Genomic DNA, 15,097 nt, shown 5'->3' with positions numbered 1-15,097 from the left:
AAGAGTAAAGATCTGATTCAATAATTTTGGTTCTTGACAGTTTTCAGTACTTGGGGTTCAGGATACAATTCGGTCAGAACTGAAATTTGGTACCCAGCCCATCCCCCACCCGAATACCATGAGTCCCTGTTTATCTGAAGCAGCGGTACCTGATGGTTTCCTGTCTCCTCCATCCCTGAACATTTCATACTGTCAGTCTGGTCCTCACCCGACTTTAATGATTGCGGAAGCAGCCGGGGTATTCACACACAAACAGAAACACACACGCACGCACAAAACACACACAACATTCAACAACCAGTGATGAACCATGCAGTCAAACACACAAGGAAACTGAATTATTATGCTGTTAATCAAACAGGGTGTAATTATTTGAATAGAATTACAGCATCAACATGCAACTGGAGGCAGCAATAACACATGTGGTTGGCATGCAGGAAAAAAAAGAAGCACAACAGGAATGTGAAAGCAATTATGATGAGGAATGACTGGCGATAAATACAGAGACACGTTGTGGATTTTATCAGTAAAAAAATAGTTAATGTGTTATTCAGTGACAGTTATTATTATGTGCTAGCTGTGCAACATGGAGGCAGTTCATGCGGGTTTTTGGGGTGGCATGTTGTTAACACGGTGTACCTCATTCGGGTCCCGTTTCTTGGTAAAGATGTGTCTGATGAAAGTCTCCTGCACTTCTTCCTGTTTAACCAGAAACTGCCACAGACGCTTCACTGGCAGCGCTGAAGGGTGGCTAGTCCTGAAACGAACAGAACACCACCCGCATATTAACACTAATGCTTATTAAATCAGCTGTATCTGTTCACTGAAGCGCAACAAAATGTGTTGGAAAATATTACTTCTGACTTGGGCCATTGGTGCAGATCTGAAAACTCCACATATCTGGTGCTTAAGGCAAAACACAACAAGAGCACAGACAGCAAGCAATGTCCCTACGAGAACAGTGAATCCCTACAGTACGTACTGTACGAGCCATGTGGAAATCTACAATGGTTGCAGCTGCTGAAGGGTAAAACTTTTGAAATACATTTTAATGGTATGGATGTGTTGTACAGAAATATCTGGTGCTGAAGGCAAACTGTAATCAATTAAACAGGGTCATGTTAACATTAATTTGTGATGTTTAGGAGCTGAAGGGTATTATCTGTAGGCTTGAAGCAATTTCATAAACGATGAGTCAATTTGCTTTGTTTATGCAAAAACATAAATTTCCTTAGGGCCCTGAGCGAATAGAAACATGTACATTTACAAACACACTAAGGCTGACTGCTTTCAAATTCAACCTAAATAAAAACATTTAAAACTTCTCATTGTCATGCTTTAACTTGTGTTACCCAGCTTATGGTGGTACCTGAATGGGGTGTTGGATGGTTCATACAGGGCCTTGTGTCTGAGCAGGGCGGGACCAGGTGTGGCTGTTTCATCCTGGAGGTGGGTGGAGATGTACTTGGAAGGGGGGCCCCCGAAGATCTCGAGTCTTTTCTGCAACACCTGCTCCCAGCGCTGCAGCGTCTTCAGCACGGCATGACACAGAGGAGAGCCCACAGGCAGATCTGTGGTAAATCAAAGCAGCAAGACGGCAATAAGATTAGCTAAGACAGGCAGTGAGAAATGGGGCGCCACTTAGCTACATCCTGGACGTTAGTGCATCAGAGGGTGTGTGGTGTAATTTAGTGTTTACCTAATAGATCATATCCAGCCATTGGGTAAAAGGATTTGAGGTTGACCAACACCAGCTGAACCATTGCCAGACGCATTAAACACCAACTGGGAGGAGAGAAAGCCATTAGAAACCAATTACAAATACTGATACCAAAGCTGCCTTCAAAAGAACTGGGGCCATAAAAGTGTGTTTAGACTAAATGTGGAGCAAAACTCAGAGGCAGTGCTTCTGAATACAAAGTCAACAGAAAGACATAAATACATGCAGGTTTACTCTTGGCAGCTTGAGCTGAAGTGAAGATGAGTCACTCTCTGCAGTAATACCTGCTTAGCACTGTCATTACCTGTATGAATTGTGGTTCGAATGCTCTCTTTGTGGAGAGTTGGGGTCAAACACATCTTCATATTCATCATCCTCCTCTTCTTCATCTTGACTACCCTGGCTCTCCTCCGAGTCATATTCGATTCTACTTTCTGATGGTGGCAGCGAAGGCTAGAGGATACGGGCACACAACAGCAAAAATAATGTATAAGACAGACACGCATACAAAAACACCCAAAGGAGAAAAACAAGGAATGCTTTCTTTTATAGCGGATAAACACAGTTATAGAACTCTAAATTGGCAGTGTATTTCCATAAGATATTAACTATAACCATTATGATAATATGGGTAAACTATAATTATGCTGTTATACATGAACACTGCATATGAACCATGATCCTAAAAGTCAATACACTCAAGATAAGACCAGGGTTTTTCTCTGGATTACCTTTGCGATAAAGTAATCCCAAATGCTGAGCTCTGGAGGGATAAATCGTTCCTTAAATATGGAGGTAGCTTCTTGTTCCACCACAGGGCCATGCTTGGGACTAGATGGACCCTCCCGCTCTATTCCAGACTCCTCTCTGGATCCACTGCGCGATGACAGAAGCCTGAAGCGCCTCGACTTTCTGTCTGAGCCGCTCGGTGAGGCTGGTGCGTCAAGAGAAAATGTTTGTTAAATTGCTGCATCATTAATTTCAGACCCGACCCACTTGTGCATTTTTACATCATATACAATATATACAGTACCTTGCAAAAATTTAGGTACCCAAAATTTCTGTTACTGTGGAGAACTAAGCGAGTAAAAGATGACCCAATTTCCAAACAGCATAAAGTTAAAGATGACACATTTCTTAAATATTTTACAGAAGATTATTTTTTGATTTATGTCTTTAGAGTTTCAGACAAGAAAAAAGGAAAAGGGCGAGAAGTAGACGGTTGGGCACCCTGTATGCTCAGTACTTCACAGAAACACCACCTTTGGCAACCATCACAGCTTATAAATGTTGTCTGTAGACAGATAAGAGTCTTTCAATTGTTGTTTAGGAGTTTTTCACCCACTGTCCTTTGTGCATTCAGGCGCCACTGGCTGCAACACAAGTCCAAAGCATAAATGATCCACCTTCATACTTGGCAGAGAGATGTCCCTTTCATGAAAATCTACATCCTTTTTTCTCCAAACATACCTTTCCACCAGAAAGTTCTATTTTAACTTCATCAGTCCACAGGACTTCTTTCCTGAATGCATCAGGCTCGTTTAGACATTTCTTTGCAAACCTCTGATGCGGTGAATTTTGTGGTGAGGATACAGGACTCTTCCTTGAAGGTCATATTTGTGCAGGTGTTGCTGCACAGTAGAACAGTGGTCCACCACTGTGGAGTCTGCTAAATCTTTCTGAAGGTAGTTTGGAGTCAAACAGGGGTTTGACTGATTTGCCTTTCTAGTAATCCTACAAGGAGTTCTCTAATAAAGTTTTGTTGGTCTTCCAGAACTAAACTTGACCTCCGCTGTTCCTGTTAACTGCTAATTCTAATTACGTTACAAATTGACTACCTGAAAACTTTCTGCTGTCTTCTTATAGCCTTCTCCTGCTTTGTGGGCATACATTTTTTAATTTTCAGAGTGCTACGCAAGTGCTTAGAGGAGAGCATGGCTGCTGATTGTTGGGAAAAGGTTTGAGGAGTCACAGTGTTTATAAAGCTTTGAAATTTGCCCCACTTGGCCTTTCCTAATGACTGTGAACAAGCCATATCCATAACAAGCTAATTAAGGTCTGAGACCTTGGTAAAACTTATCTAAGAGCACAAATCTCTTCAGCTGTTCTAACTATTGCACGGTGTTCCTTTCCTTTTTCCCCTGTAAAATTGTACAAAACAAGAATAATGCACTAATCTCAATATTTAAAAGGATGATGCATCTTTATCTTTGAGTTTTGAAAATCAGTCCATCTTCATCTTCACCTAACTAATGAACTGTATGCCTGCTAATGACAATTTCATCAGCTTTAAATATTGAAACATCTTCCTAGAAACAGTATGAAAAGCAGCGTGAAATGCAAACATTTTGTCAAATAAACCGGAGTTACAGTTGGATTACATCAGGTTTCCTCTGCCAACAATGAGAAAGTAGCACAGACAGGGTGTGAGGGAAACAGCTCCCACACTAATAGGTTGATGGATTTCACTATGACCTACAGACGGGAAGCCAATTAATTTAGCAGGACTGATTTGATTTAGCTGCTGGGTCACCTCCAAAAGAAAAACCCCACACAGAGAGACAGCCACTCAGGCAGATCGTCAGAAAAACTGGATCGGCCAAACTAATCCCTACAAACCTGGTGGGGGTGTTCTTGTTGGGCTGTTGGGCTTCTCTATGACAGGGATACGGGCGCCTCCTCCGAACACTGTCACCCAGAGCTTACTGTTGAGGGGATGTGCCACGATGCGGAACAGCTCATTGCTGGAGTGAGTAGCCATACCGTGAACGAACAGACTGAGGAAGACAGCAGTCAGGATCTCACAGAGCAGCACAGCCAAGCCCGGCTGGCTCTCCTCACCTGCTGAGCTCAGCAGGCGAATCAGAGAGGCGATACCTGGAGAGAATAAACAGATGAGAAATAGACTGCAGCATTTGAAAAAAACATTTTAAAAATGCAGACAAAACACACCAAGATCATGGTTGCAGTTGAAAAAAAACAGAAAGCAGAATTTAGTAAGTCAACATAAGGCTGAAAGGACGGATAATGTGCACAGCCAACCCCAGTTAGTGTAAGGTACAGGACAAGTAACGGCAAACAAAGGAGCAGGAGACGTTATCCACACAGTGAAATTTACAAGCTCACAAACATCTTTTCTGATGCAATGTTTACACATTGTTGGTTTGGGTCTTTTACTTGTTGACGATAAGAACAATATGCTTTGTTTTTTTTAATTCAGATAAAAACTGTGTTTGGTTGGTTTGATTTACCTGGCCACTGAGCAGGGGATGTGTTGGGCTGAACAGACTCATCCATGCTGACAGTTCTGACTGGCTGCTTCTGAGACAGCAACACACTCTGATACACGATTCCCGTGAAATGGTTCACATGGCTGTGGGAGATTCAACAGACATGAGACACAGAGGGGAGGGCACAGAGCAAAGCTTTCACATTAAATTTGAAATGCTGGACTGAAAAGTTAATTTTAAAAAATGGGGTTAAGGGGTGTAAATATATAATGTCTAAATGTTTTACTTTAAATGTTTTAACTTTGTTCTGAACTCTGGGATGATGTTTCTACCGCTGTCAAGCTTTGTTCTGTCAAGACATGAAATACTAATGGGCTGCACCGCAGGTTAGCCTATCTATGCTGTTTGGTAATAGAGAAGAAACGCTTCACGATGAAGAAAGCTTCAGCGCTCAAGTCCTCACGTCGGGTTGTTCAACACATGCACACAAAAAACCTTGAATGGTTGCTGAAGAAATTTTTATAGAGAATATGGAATGCTTAACACCCCAGGGAGTCTGTTAAGTTTGTAACATAAGTTCCCTTTTAAGCTTCTTTGAAATAACCAATTGATTCCACATCAAAAAGATTTCAAGAGTCAAAGGGAACATCATTCAGATGAGGAAGCAGCAGTCATTGCAGTCTCAATGAACTTTTAACAACAAATTTACTCGAGCATAACTCTAGTGCTTTTAGGCTTCATATGGATGTACCTGTTGGTTGTTTTCCTAATCGTTACTAAATGAAACTGTTCACATGATAACAGAGAGGGAAAAGAGCAGAGCATGCACTTTCCACTTTGCAGCATCACTCAACACTCATAACCTACATCCTGAAATATGTTTTAAAAAATTCACACAGTCTTTTACACTCGCTCTCTCGCCAACACTCAAGAGGCAAAAACAGAAGCACAATTGCATCAAACCTCTGCAACGACACACCCGAAAAGTTTAGATCATAATTACCACAACAAAGACGGTGTTAAATTAGAAATAGACTTGCTAATTTAGTTAGAGTGTTCGACTGACAGTGTGTGACAGATGGCTGTGTGTGTGCGTACATGGACTTGCTATATAGTGAGGACTGGAACAAGTGTTTAACGGGAAGGACATGTTAGGAAAGTCAGGACATTTTGGCCGGTCCTCACAACTTCTGGTCTGTTTGAGGGTTAAGACTTGGTTTTATGGGTTAGGCTAGACTTAGGGTAAGGGACCCCATATTAAAATGGCAAACTTTTTGTAACCTTTTGTTTATATTTTTGCATAACTAGCACACTGAGGCTTAAAGTTATGCAAAATTACAGGAATGGCTGTTTTCAGTCAGACAGCTAGCCGCTAGGTTTCAGCAAACAGATTTAATTTGTCCTAACTCAGCTCGACCCATGCGCCACCTCTTTGCCCATTTATGATTAGCAAGGAGTCTGGCAGAATCGGCCACAGCCAAAATGGCGATGTCAGGAGCCACCATCACTGAGCTTCACAACGGCTCTTCACAAACTTATGGGTGATGTCACGGAGATGCAGTCAATGTCAAAAACAAGTGCTCATTTCATCACTTCGCTTGGAGTTGTTTAGTTTTGAAATACTAAGGTCGGAGAGCTTGGTCTGAAAGAATAATGAATGTTGTCTCTCTTGACTCAAAAAAAAAAAAAAAACTGTCCCTTTTTGACAAATGATTTATTTGACATATGTAATTCTATCTCTGGGGCTGTAAAGGTTCCGGTCTGGTCAAGCATATGAAGAAGATTCTGTACAACATCCAGCAATTAAACATGCAATCTGGCATAACGCTGACAGGAACTCAGACAGCAGCACAACCAAAAGCCAAAAGGGTTATTAAAAGGGTAAATAAAATACAATCACACACAATCACACACAAGCACACACAAGCACACACAAGCACACACACGCACACACACGCACACACACAGACACACACAGACACACACAATGTTTAAATCCTACTGGGTTGTTGTCAAAGTGATTGGGAGTTATGGTACGTACTCGTCTTAAATAAACAATGTTCCTCCCATCTGTCAAACCCAAAAATCTAATAAAGTATGTACAATAGGAATGACAAACAGCAGCCTTGCAGCTTTCATAAATCATTCTCAACACAATCAAAACAGACAAGTGACTGTCATATTTTTGGTTAGCAAACTTCCAACATATTTTCCTCTTTCCCATGTCTTGAATGACACCACTGTAGCTCTTTGTAAAACCAGTCTGAAGTATGTGCTAAGATGATTCTTTATAATAATTCTGCATCCAGGGTGAAAGAAGGAACGCTAACGCAGGTCCTTCATTCCCACGGCTATCAGACTGTTTAACTCCAGTATCATTTAATGTAGCACTGTGTTGATGTTGTTTCACATCACAACATCACAAATCTACTTTTTGCACTACTCCTTTATTAAGTCATCACATGCTAATATTGTTACATCTGTCTGCAATATATATAATGTATCCTGCTGTGCAGTAACACAAGATCACTGAATCTTTGGCAATGTTTCTTATTTTTATACTCAGTGATGACTGTTGTAACAAGTAAATTTCCCCTGTGTGGGATCAATTATGTCTTATCTTAAAAACAAAGCCTGAAAAGCCTTTTTCCACTCTGGTATTACATTTGTAGTGTTTGACTTGAGATGTATGTGTGCATTACCCTCTCATCATAAAGTATGCTTGGCTACCAGTAGTCATGTCCCTTCCCCTTTATCTCTTATCATTCTGCTCCAATAAGTCTAAAAACTGTCTAACACACACACACACACACACACACACACACACACACACACACACACACACACACACACACACACACACACACATACCACACACATACCACACACAACACAAGGAAAACCAGAAGACACAAATTAGGATTATTTCTGCCAGCACTTTGTTTTTTAAATGCTAACGCTAAGACTAGGAAAACAAAGTCAGATATCTCTTGATAGATAAATAATCCAATGGCAGCTACTGCCGTTAATGGAGCCGTGTCAAGGTGAATGTGGTGGAAAATGAAGAAATTGTATCAAAGTTAGGCATCGCTTGAAGTCATATAAAGAATGCAAGAAGCTTGCTCAGAGAGACGCTGCTCTGTATAAACCCACTATGAGCTAAAACCTGTTTGAGTCAGGCTGAGTAAAAATACTGTTTCAAAACGCTGGGCTGGGATCTGCAAAGACTTATTTCCCCAGATCCTGAAATCATTGTGAAGAAATGGATGGCTTGAAAAGAGCTCAAGGTTTGTGCTGTACTAAAGTTCAGAATGAAACTTTTGATTACGTTGTGGAACAGTCCGTGCAATATGATAGCCTAGAGGGATAATAGCTCAAAAGTACTGGTAACAGGTGAGGCAGGTGACTGAGGCATCACTTACCTGTGGGTATGTCCATCACACAGACACTGATAAATACAAGCTGACAAGGAGGCAGCCAAAGTGTGCATCACATAGATCTGAAATAATGCACAAGGTCAAAAAACAACAAAGCATGAATTAGTGTCTGGGGAGCATGAATTCAACCTACATTAAATGCACCTAAAGTAACAAAATGCGACTTAGAAGTGTACTTCTAAGCATTTGTTAAACATTGACACACAACACAAACTTTAAAACTAGTTCCCGTAACAATTATTTTGGTACGGATTATTATACTGAGCGGGAAATTTTACAGTTGAAAAAGCCAATTTGTAATGGTGTTCTCATTTTTCAGCTACCTCAAACGTATCCTGTACTGCAAGTTCTTCTTAGTTATTGGCAGACATACTAATATGGATAGATCTGCAATAAGCTAATATCATCCGTTAGATCTTTCTGGATAGATATTTATATCCAGGGTCTAAAAAGCTATCTCAAAGTCTCTTTTGTATCAGAATTTATATATTTTACTGTGTGGGTCATTGTGCAAATTTTCCAGGATCATTGTCCTCCTATATACCAGAAGTAGAAATGGATAAATGAGACCAGAGACAGCCTCACCTCATTGTTAACAACATCGGGATGTGGAGGAGAGTCGAGTGCATTGATGGTTTGCAAGATGTCATGAGTCAGGTTGGTTAGGTAGACAATGGGATTAGCCACCACTGTCTTTACGTTGGCCGTGCACGCCATCAGAAGAGGGATAGAGGTTTGCTGACAACATGGCGTCACCGCTGATTGGATGGAGTCATCCTGTGGGGAGAAATCAGAGAAAAACGCATTAAAATGTGTTCAGCCATTACAGCATGTCTGCAGGTAGAGTCAAAAACAGCACATACTGTTCAGGCAACAAGGAGCATTCATAACATCGTAATTAAAAACATCAAATGTTTTGTGTTCACATAAAACTCTTACAACTACACACCACAGTGAACTCAAAAAAAGGGAGCAAATATATATTCGACAGAGCCATTTCTTTTTTTAGTAGGCAAAGGAGACAGCTCACAAAGGGTACCGGGAAAAGAGGGATGCTGCTTTGAACTGTGAAGCAACAGCCTTTTCCTGAGCCATAATAAGTCATACACAATCCCAATACTTACAGAGTGCCTGATGTGTTTACCAGTGTTTGAGTGAGTGATGTTTAAAGAGCTAAAAAGAAGAGATAGGCAATGAAGGGGTGCCTGGATTTGTGTGTGTTTGCTAGATCCCTGAACATGACTGTGTGTAAGAATACCACAGGCTTATGTTGGTCACGCTTGATGAATCACATTCCGTTGTCACTAACCTCCCTAACAGAAGCTCTCCACAGTGGCTGCAGTTAAGACAAGAGAAAATACAAAAAAATTCCTCGACAACAATGGAGAAATTTGACAACCATGGGACCTGAGCTGGGACAAATGAAACTGCTTTTATTTCAAAATCAAAGTAGGAGAGTATAAAGGACTCCCAGTGCCCATCGTCTGTGCTAACATTTAAGAGCACTGTTCCCACGGTGGCTCATTGAGTTGTTTACCTCCTAAAATTTGACTCAATCTTCTAATAGTCAGCCTAAGGCAGGACCTCCCTCAGGAGCTCAGAGAATCAGCAAACTGCCAGCCTATTGCTGGAGGTGCACAGACAATCGCCAGTGCACAATAAGTAGGTCTGAGTGTGAGTTTGTGTGTGTGTGTGTGTGTGCGTATGCGTGTGTGTGTGTGTGTCCTGGGGATCCGGTTGCAGTAAAACAAGCTTGCAGATGGTGTCATGTTCGTCTTTCATTCGTACTTTGCCCCCTCATCTGTTCAGTATCTTTCCCTTCAAAGAGAATATGTGATCACTTAAATAACACTGCAGCTTGGCTTGCTGGTGTGAATGTTTTTACATGCCGCATACACGTTTATTATCTTTTTGTCTTTTGTGTAGCAAACACTATATTATATTCACATTTTTCTTGCTGTTCCCATAAAACAAATAACATCGCGTCTGACAGATAAAATTTGGGCAGGCTGAACCACCTTTATTGCCACTTTGGGATGAAAATACTCTGGCTTGCAAATATGGAACAATGTTCTAAGGGGTATCTCCATTCTAAGACCATTAACTGAGGCTGCAACAATTTCCATGATCGATTATTAATTATTTTTTTCAATTCACTGTCCTCACAAGTTAAAAGAAACATGCTGGCTTTCTTTGACAAGTGACCCAAAAAAGAAAGTATTATTTTTTATAGGAAAACACAAGTCATAAGTGATAAGTGTGCATGAGGCTGTAACTGGTAAATGTATAAACATTTTAAACATCAAAAATATATTTTTATTCCCAGTGTATATAAGGATAAATTAGATTTCATTCTCTATGTTAATAGACACAAAATCAAAGCAGACTGCATGACCAGCACATAAATCTAAACATCCTACCAAAATTCTTTAAATCAAGAATTGCAAATCAAGTGGACAAATTAACTAATTTGTTTTATCACTTTCACCAGCAAGCAAAGAATCAGTTTGTTTAGTTACTTAGTGGCAGCAGCTACAGAGGCAGACTAAAAATTGTCATGCTCTGTCCATCAGTGGCCTTTCATGAGCATCTGTGCATGTTTTAATTACCTGGTGAGACTCTTGAAGCAATAATATGAGCTCCATGCGTACAGATGCCAGTCCTCCACCGTGGGAGCCATGCAAGCTGCAGTAGCTCAGAAACATCCTCAATAAGGGCTGGTTACTCTGCAACCAGTGTCTCCTGTTCCTCTGGTTGTCACCACGAGGACTCCCAGGCTAGAAAAACATTTTCACTTCATTAGTTTTATAGACAAATCAATCAACATCCCTGTAAATATGCTGATGTATCAAGCTGGTTAATGTTCAAGAAACAATACATACAGTGCTAAAAACAGCTGTTTTACAACAATGCACATTAATCTATTCTGTCAAAAACAAATGAAGTAGCAGGTCTTTGAAATGCAATTTTAATTTGTAAATACACAATAAGTGTACTGTGCAAGTGTATATATGTATAATTAGGTTTGCTGCTGAAACTGAAACAACAGGGCAAAACTTACAGCGGCAATGATAGAATAGATAGAAAAGATTTTTGTAACTGAAAAACAAAAGTTCCAACATTCAGATAGCCAAGGGAATACAATGTAAAAATTGTTTTAATAAAAGACAAGTTTTCCAACTATCTCAAGACGCACTGTGCTGCTGTCTTAATTTTTTTTTTTATTACAGCAAGTGGTGCATCGATTTTTCCTTATGAACATCTGACAAATCTAAAAGCAGCCAACTATCTACACCCACCTGTTCCTCCTCCACCAACCCAGAAACAGGGGCATCACCCTGGACAGACAGCTCTGGCAAGCAGGGCTTGTAGCTGCAGCAACACTGGAGAGCCACAACCTGGGAAAAACAGAATTGTATTTTAAAAACAATTTGTCAAGAAGGAATTTATCTTGTATGCACGGGAGTAAAAGCAAAACATTTCTCCGATTTGTTCGTTTTCACAGGAAAGGACAAACAATTTCATGAGAGAAAACCACTGGAGTTATTACTGATATGTTTATATACACTGACACAGTGCGAGGGAGAAAATGTTTACACAGTGAGCTTGAAGACAGGAGAGATGTGTGGGAGTTATGCAAGTTCTAAAAGTTTTATTGAGTAAACCCAAGGATGCAGCAAGACTACTGCTTCAACACAAGGATGGATAACAATATTTAAACTAAAAAATACATTATGGATTTGATCTTCTGTAAAAGTGTGTGTGTGCTATTACCTCTCTCTCTAACCACTGGTAGAGCTGGTAACGAAGCTTCCCTCCATCCAGTTCATATCCTGTGGACAGCGTCCGGAGCTCATTGGTCATAATCTTCAAGCAGGCCGTAAACTTCAGCTGAGCCACCAAGATGTCATTAGACGGTGTGAGGAAGTCATCGCTTTCTTCACTGTGCTCTCCCGTCAGCGTCCCCATTAGTGGCGACATGGCATCCTGCGTGTCCTGGAACACGCTGCTGCTGTCTGCAGTCCTGCCGCTCTTACCATTTTTAGTTTCTTCTTCATCCTCATCAGCTTCATCATCATCATCTTTGTCACTGTCCCACTTCAGCTCCAGGGACTCATCTGGGAGCGTCAGTGACGGCTGGCTCCAGTCAAAACTTAACACTGAATCTGACTGGCTGTTGGATAAGCTGTTTCCGTCTGACTCATAGCCGTTCAGAGCAGGCTGAGACCAGTCGGGGTCTGGTGTTTGTCCATTCGTGCTTCCAACACTGTGTAGAGTAGTGATGCCTGTATCCTCCTGGTGGGTGAGTTTGGAATGCTTGCGGACTTTGGGCATCTTGGAGAGGACTTCAAGTGCTAGCATGGGGCAGCCGGCTTGTAGGTGTGCATATGCAGCTGTGAAAAACAGTCTTCTCTCCTCCAGGCTAATGGAGTCAGCCCTGCGACCCTCAGCAGTCAGGCCAACTTTAGCCTTGTCCGAAGAGCCAAAATGGCGGCGAAGGAGAAGTGGGTGGGTACGAAGGTAGGTGTAAAAGTTGAAAACCTCAGGGTTACATGTAGACACAGGAGAGGAACCTGCCATACATGCAAAGACAGAAAATTGGCTTTTATCTGTCTCGGCAGTAAAACATAGCCACCTGTACTGCTTTAATGGCAGTACCTGCAAAAACAGTGTGTAATTGGATCAAACACAGAAATAGAGCTACAGCTGGACTGATTGAATCTTTACCGAATTTCTAGACAAATTGAGTGAGCACATGTACAGTGAAAAAAGGTGAGTACACCCTTTTTCGTCCAGGTTCCAACAATGTCAAAGGACGAGACAACTCGTCCTTAAAACCCAACCAAGACAGCAGAAGAAGCTTTTTCATCATCATCATTAATCTGTTCTCTGTAAGCATATTAAATGTGATTTAAGAACATCATTTATGAGAAACATAACTGGTTATGCTCTTAAGTCAAAGTGAGGTTCATATCAAGTTCAGTTCTTCATCTGTTTGTAAGGCAACTTTTGTGTATTTTCTTCAACTAAATGGTCTCCTGTGTCCCGTAGGCAGCAATTACTGGAGCAATTTCACATACTTAAAGGACCAAAAATAGTCACAAAACGTTTCCGTTTCAGAGAATTCAAACTCACAGTGCCAAATTATTACCTGCAGCACTCCTAGTTTACCTCCCCTGGTTTCACCTGTAATGCTGCATTTGACAGACCTGACACTTCCACAAAGCGAACGGGGTACTGAGATATATTTCAAAGGCTTCTGACAGTAAAGACTATATCTGTTACTGTAGTCTAACTTTAACTTAACACAGTGAAATGACAGTTTTCCAGGTCAGAAATTCAATGTATTTCAAAACAAAATTTCTCAATTGCAGCAAAACCTTAAACAAACAAAAAACTAGCAATCTGAACATGTGGCACATACATGAATTTTGAATCAATAATTTTTTTGGTTTGCTCTCATAATTTAGTATTAGTATTTAGTAGTATTTGATCTATGTGTTTCCTCACTGACAGAAAAATGCGGAAAAATTAACACAGCAGTGAATGGTAATGATGAAATTTTAGCAATAGGGTGGTGGGCTTGCTTCTACTGGAAATGTAAAATAGAGAACAATGGGATAACAATCCTGAAGGCTATCAATCTGTTATAAAAATAAATGTTTCCATTGTACAAATTACCAAACGGTATCATCTTAATTTCACCTTTGCATAGAGGTAATAAAAAAAAAGGCATATAGAGATCTGCAGACGCACCAGAGTCAGATTTGTTCACAGTGGGCCCAGAGCTGGCACTGTTAGCAGGCTGCTCGAGTAGAGTGTCCAAGGCCCTGCTGTAGTCCTCCAGGACCCAGTGAGCCATGCTCCGCAGGAACGGGTCCTGGTGGGCTTGAATCTGAAATATACAGAGAATTAAACGGCTCATTCTGGTTTCTGCAGTACATTAATTACCAAAATGCTGGAGTCAAACATCACTGGTTAGTTCGAGGACCGAGTGCATTTTCCACAGGGAAGACAGCAGCCTGTGGAGGCTGACATACTTAAACTCTGCACCTGTTTGTCTTGTCCCAGAACATGTCTCTGGAGGATCCTTTTATAGGTGGACGCCGTCTCAAATTCAGACTCATACAATCTGGAGATCACCAGGGCCAGCTGTAGGTCCTGCATTTTCTCGACACACACCTGGAGGAGGGAAAGAAAGCACGACATTGCAATATGTTATAAATTAAAGATGGTTTCTGAGCTATTGGGACATGAATGAATGGGATGAGATAAGACAAGAAAGTTTTTTTTGTTAAAAATCAAAGGAAAAACAAGAAATAATAAAATAATAGCAAAAAAACAAAACAAAAAAACAATTCTGTGCACACAGTAAAGAGTTAGTGGGTAGTTGAACTTGTAGTTGCTCTCAACCGGAAAGGTGTGAGCTGCATTTCAATGAGACTACCTCCTAGCCACAGAGACCAAGCAAAGTCAATTACAGCCATTTGCTGGGTGATGCTCATTTCCATAAAATGCTCAGAGAAGCTCCAGTTACTCACACAGATGAAATAATGCAACTCATTGCTCCAGGGACTTTCTAAACAGAAATAACCTTGATGATATAAAAGGTTAAGCATACACGCAGAAAGATGCGAGAGCTGTAGGTTTGTGTGGTTTAACCTAACCTTGAAAGATCGCAGAAATACTAATGCCAATTTCTAAATCCT

The 15,097-nt window shown here is 40.9% G+C and overlaps 1 protein-coding gene across 5 annotated transcripts in view; it reads right to left on the bottom strand.

Moving 5' to 3' along the window:
• The window catches only part of LOC121606403 (dmX-like protein 1), a 56,037-nt gene that overhangs the window by 15,283 nt on the left and 25,657 nt on the right, over positions 1–15,097 (bottom strand). For 3 of the 5 annotated variants that reach the window (XM_041936703.1, XM_041936705.1, XM_041936704.1), the window contains exons 27-41: positions 14,442–14,570; positions 14,145–14,283; positions 12,162–12,961; positions 11,687–11,785; positions 10,997–11,164; positions 8,973–9,164; positions 8,373–8,449; positions 4,972–5,093; positions 4,340–4,597; positions 2,452–2,654; positions 2,025–2,173; positions 1,700–1,785; positions 1,370–1,571; positions 640–757; positions 150–212 (exon numbers count right to left, since the gene is read on the bottom strand). In XM_041936703.1, coding sequence (XP_041792637.1) covers positions 150–212; positions 640–757; positions 1,370–1,571; positions 1,700–1,785; positions 2,025–2,173; positions 2,452–2,654; positions 4,340–4,597; positions 4,972–5,093; positions 8,373–8,449; positions 8,973–9,164; positions 10,997–11,164; positions 11,687–11,785; positions 12,162–12,961; positions 14,145–14,283; positions 14,442–14,570 — 2,805 coding nt within the window. The remainder of the gene's footprint in view (positions 1–149; positions 213–639; positions 758–1,369; positions 1,572–1,699; positions 1,786–2,024; positions 2,174–2,451; positions 2,655–4,339; positions 4,598–4,971; positions 5,094–8,372; positions 8,450–8,972; positions 9,165–10,996; positions 11,165–11,686; positions 11,786–12,161; positions 12,962–14,144; positions 14,284–14,441; positions 14,571–15,097) is intronic. The other 2 variants (XM_041936706.1, XM_041936708.1) reach the window with 1 other exon arrangement.

This window comes from Chelmon rostratus, chromosome 5, assembly GCF_017976325.1.
Source record: "Chelmon rostratus isolate fCheRos1 chromosome 5, fCheRos1.pri, whole genome shotgun sequence".
NCBI classification, from domain to species: domain Eukaryota; kingdom Metazoa; phylum Chordata; class Actinopteri; order Chaetodontiformes; family Chaetodontidae; genus Chelmon; species Chelmon rostratus.
The sequence above is the reverse complement of the archived record's forward strand: the minus strand, read 5'-3'. Positions and strand labels throughout refer to the sequence as shown.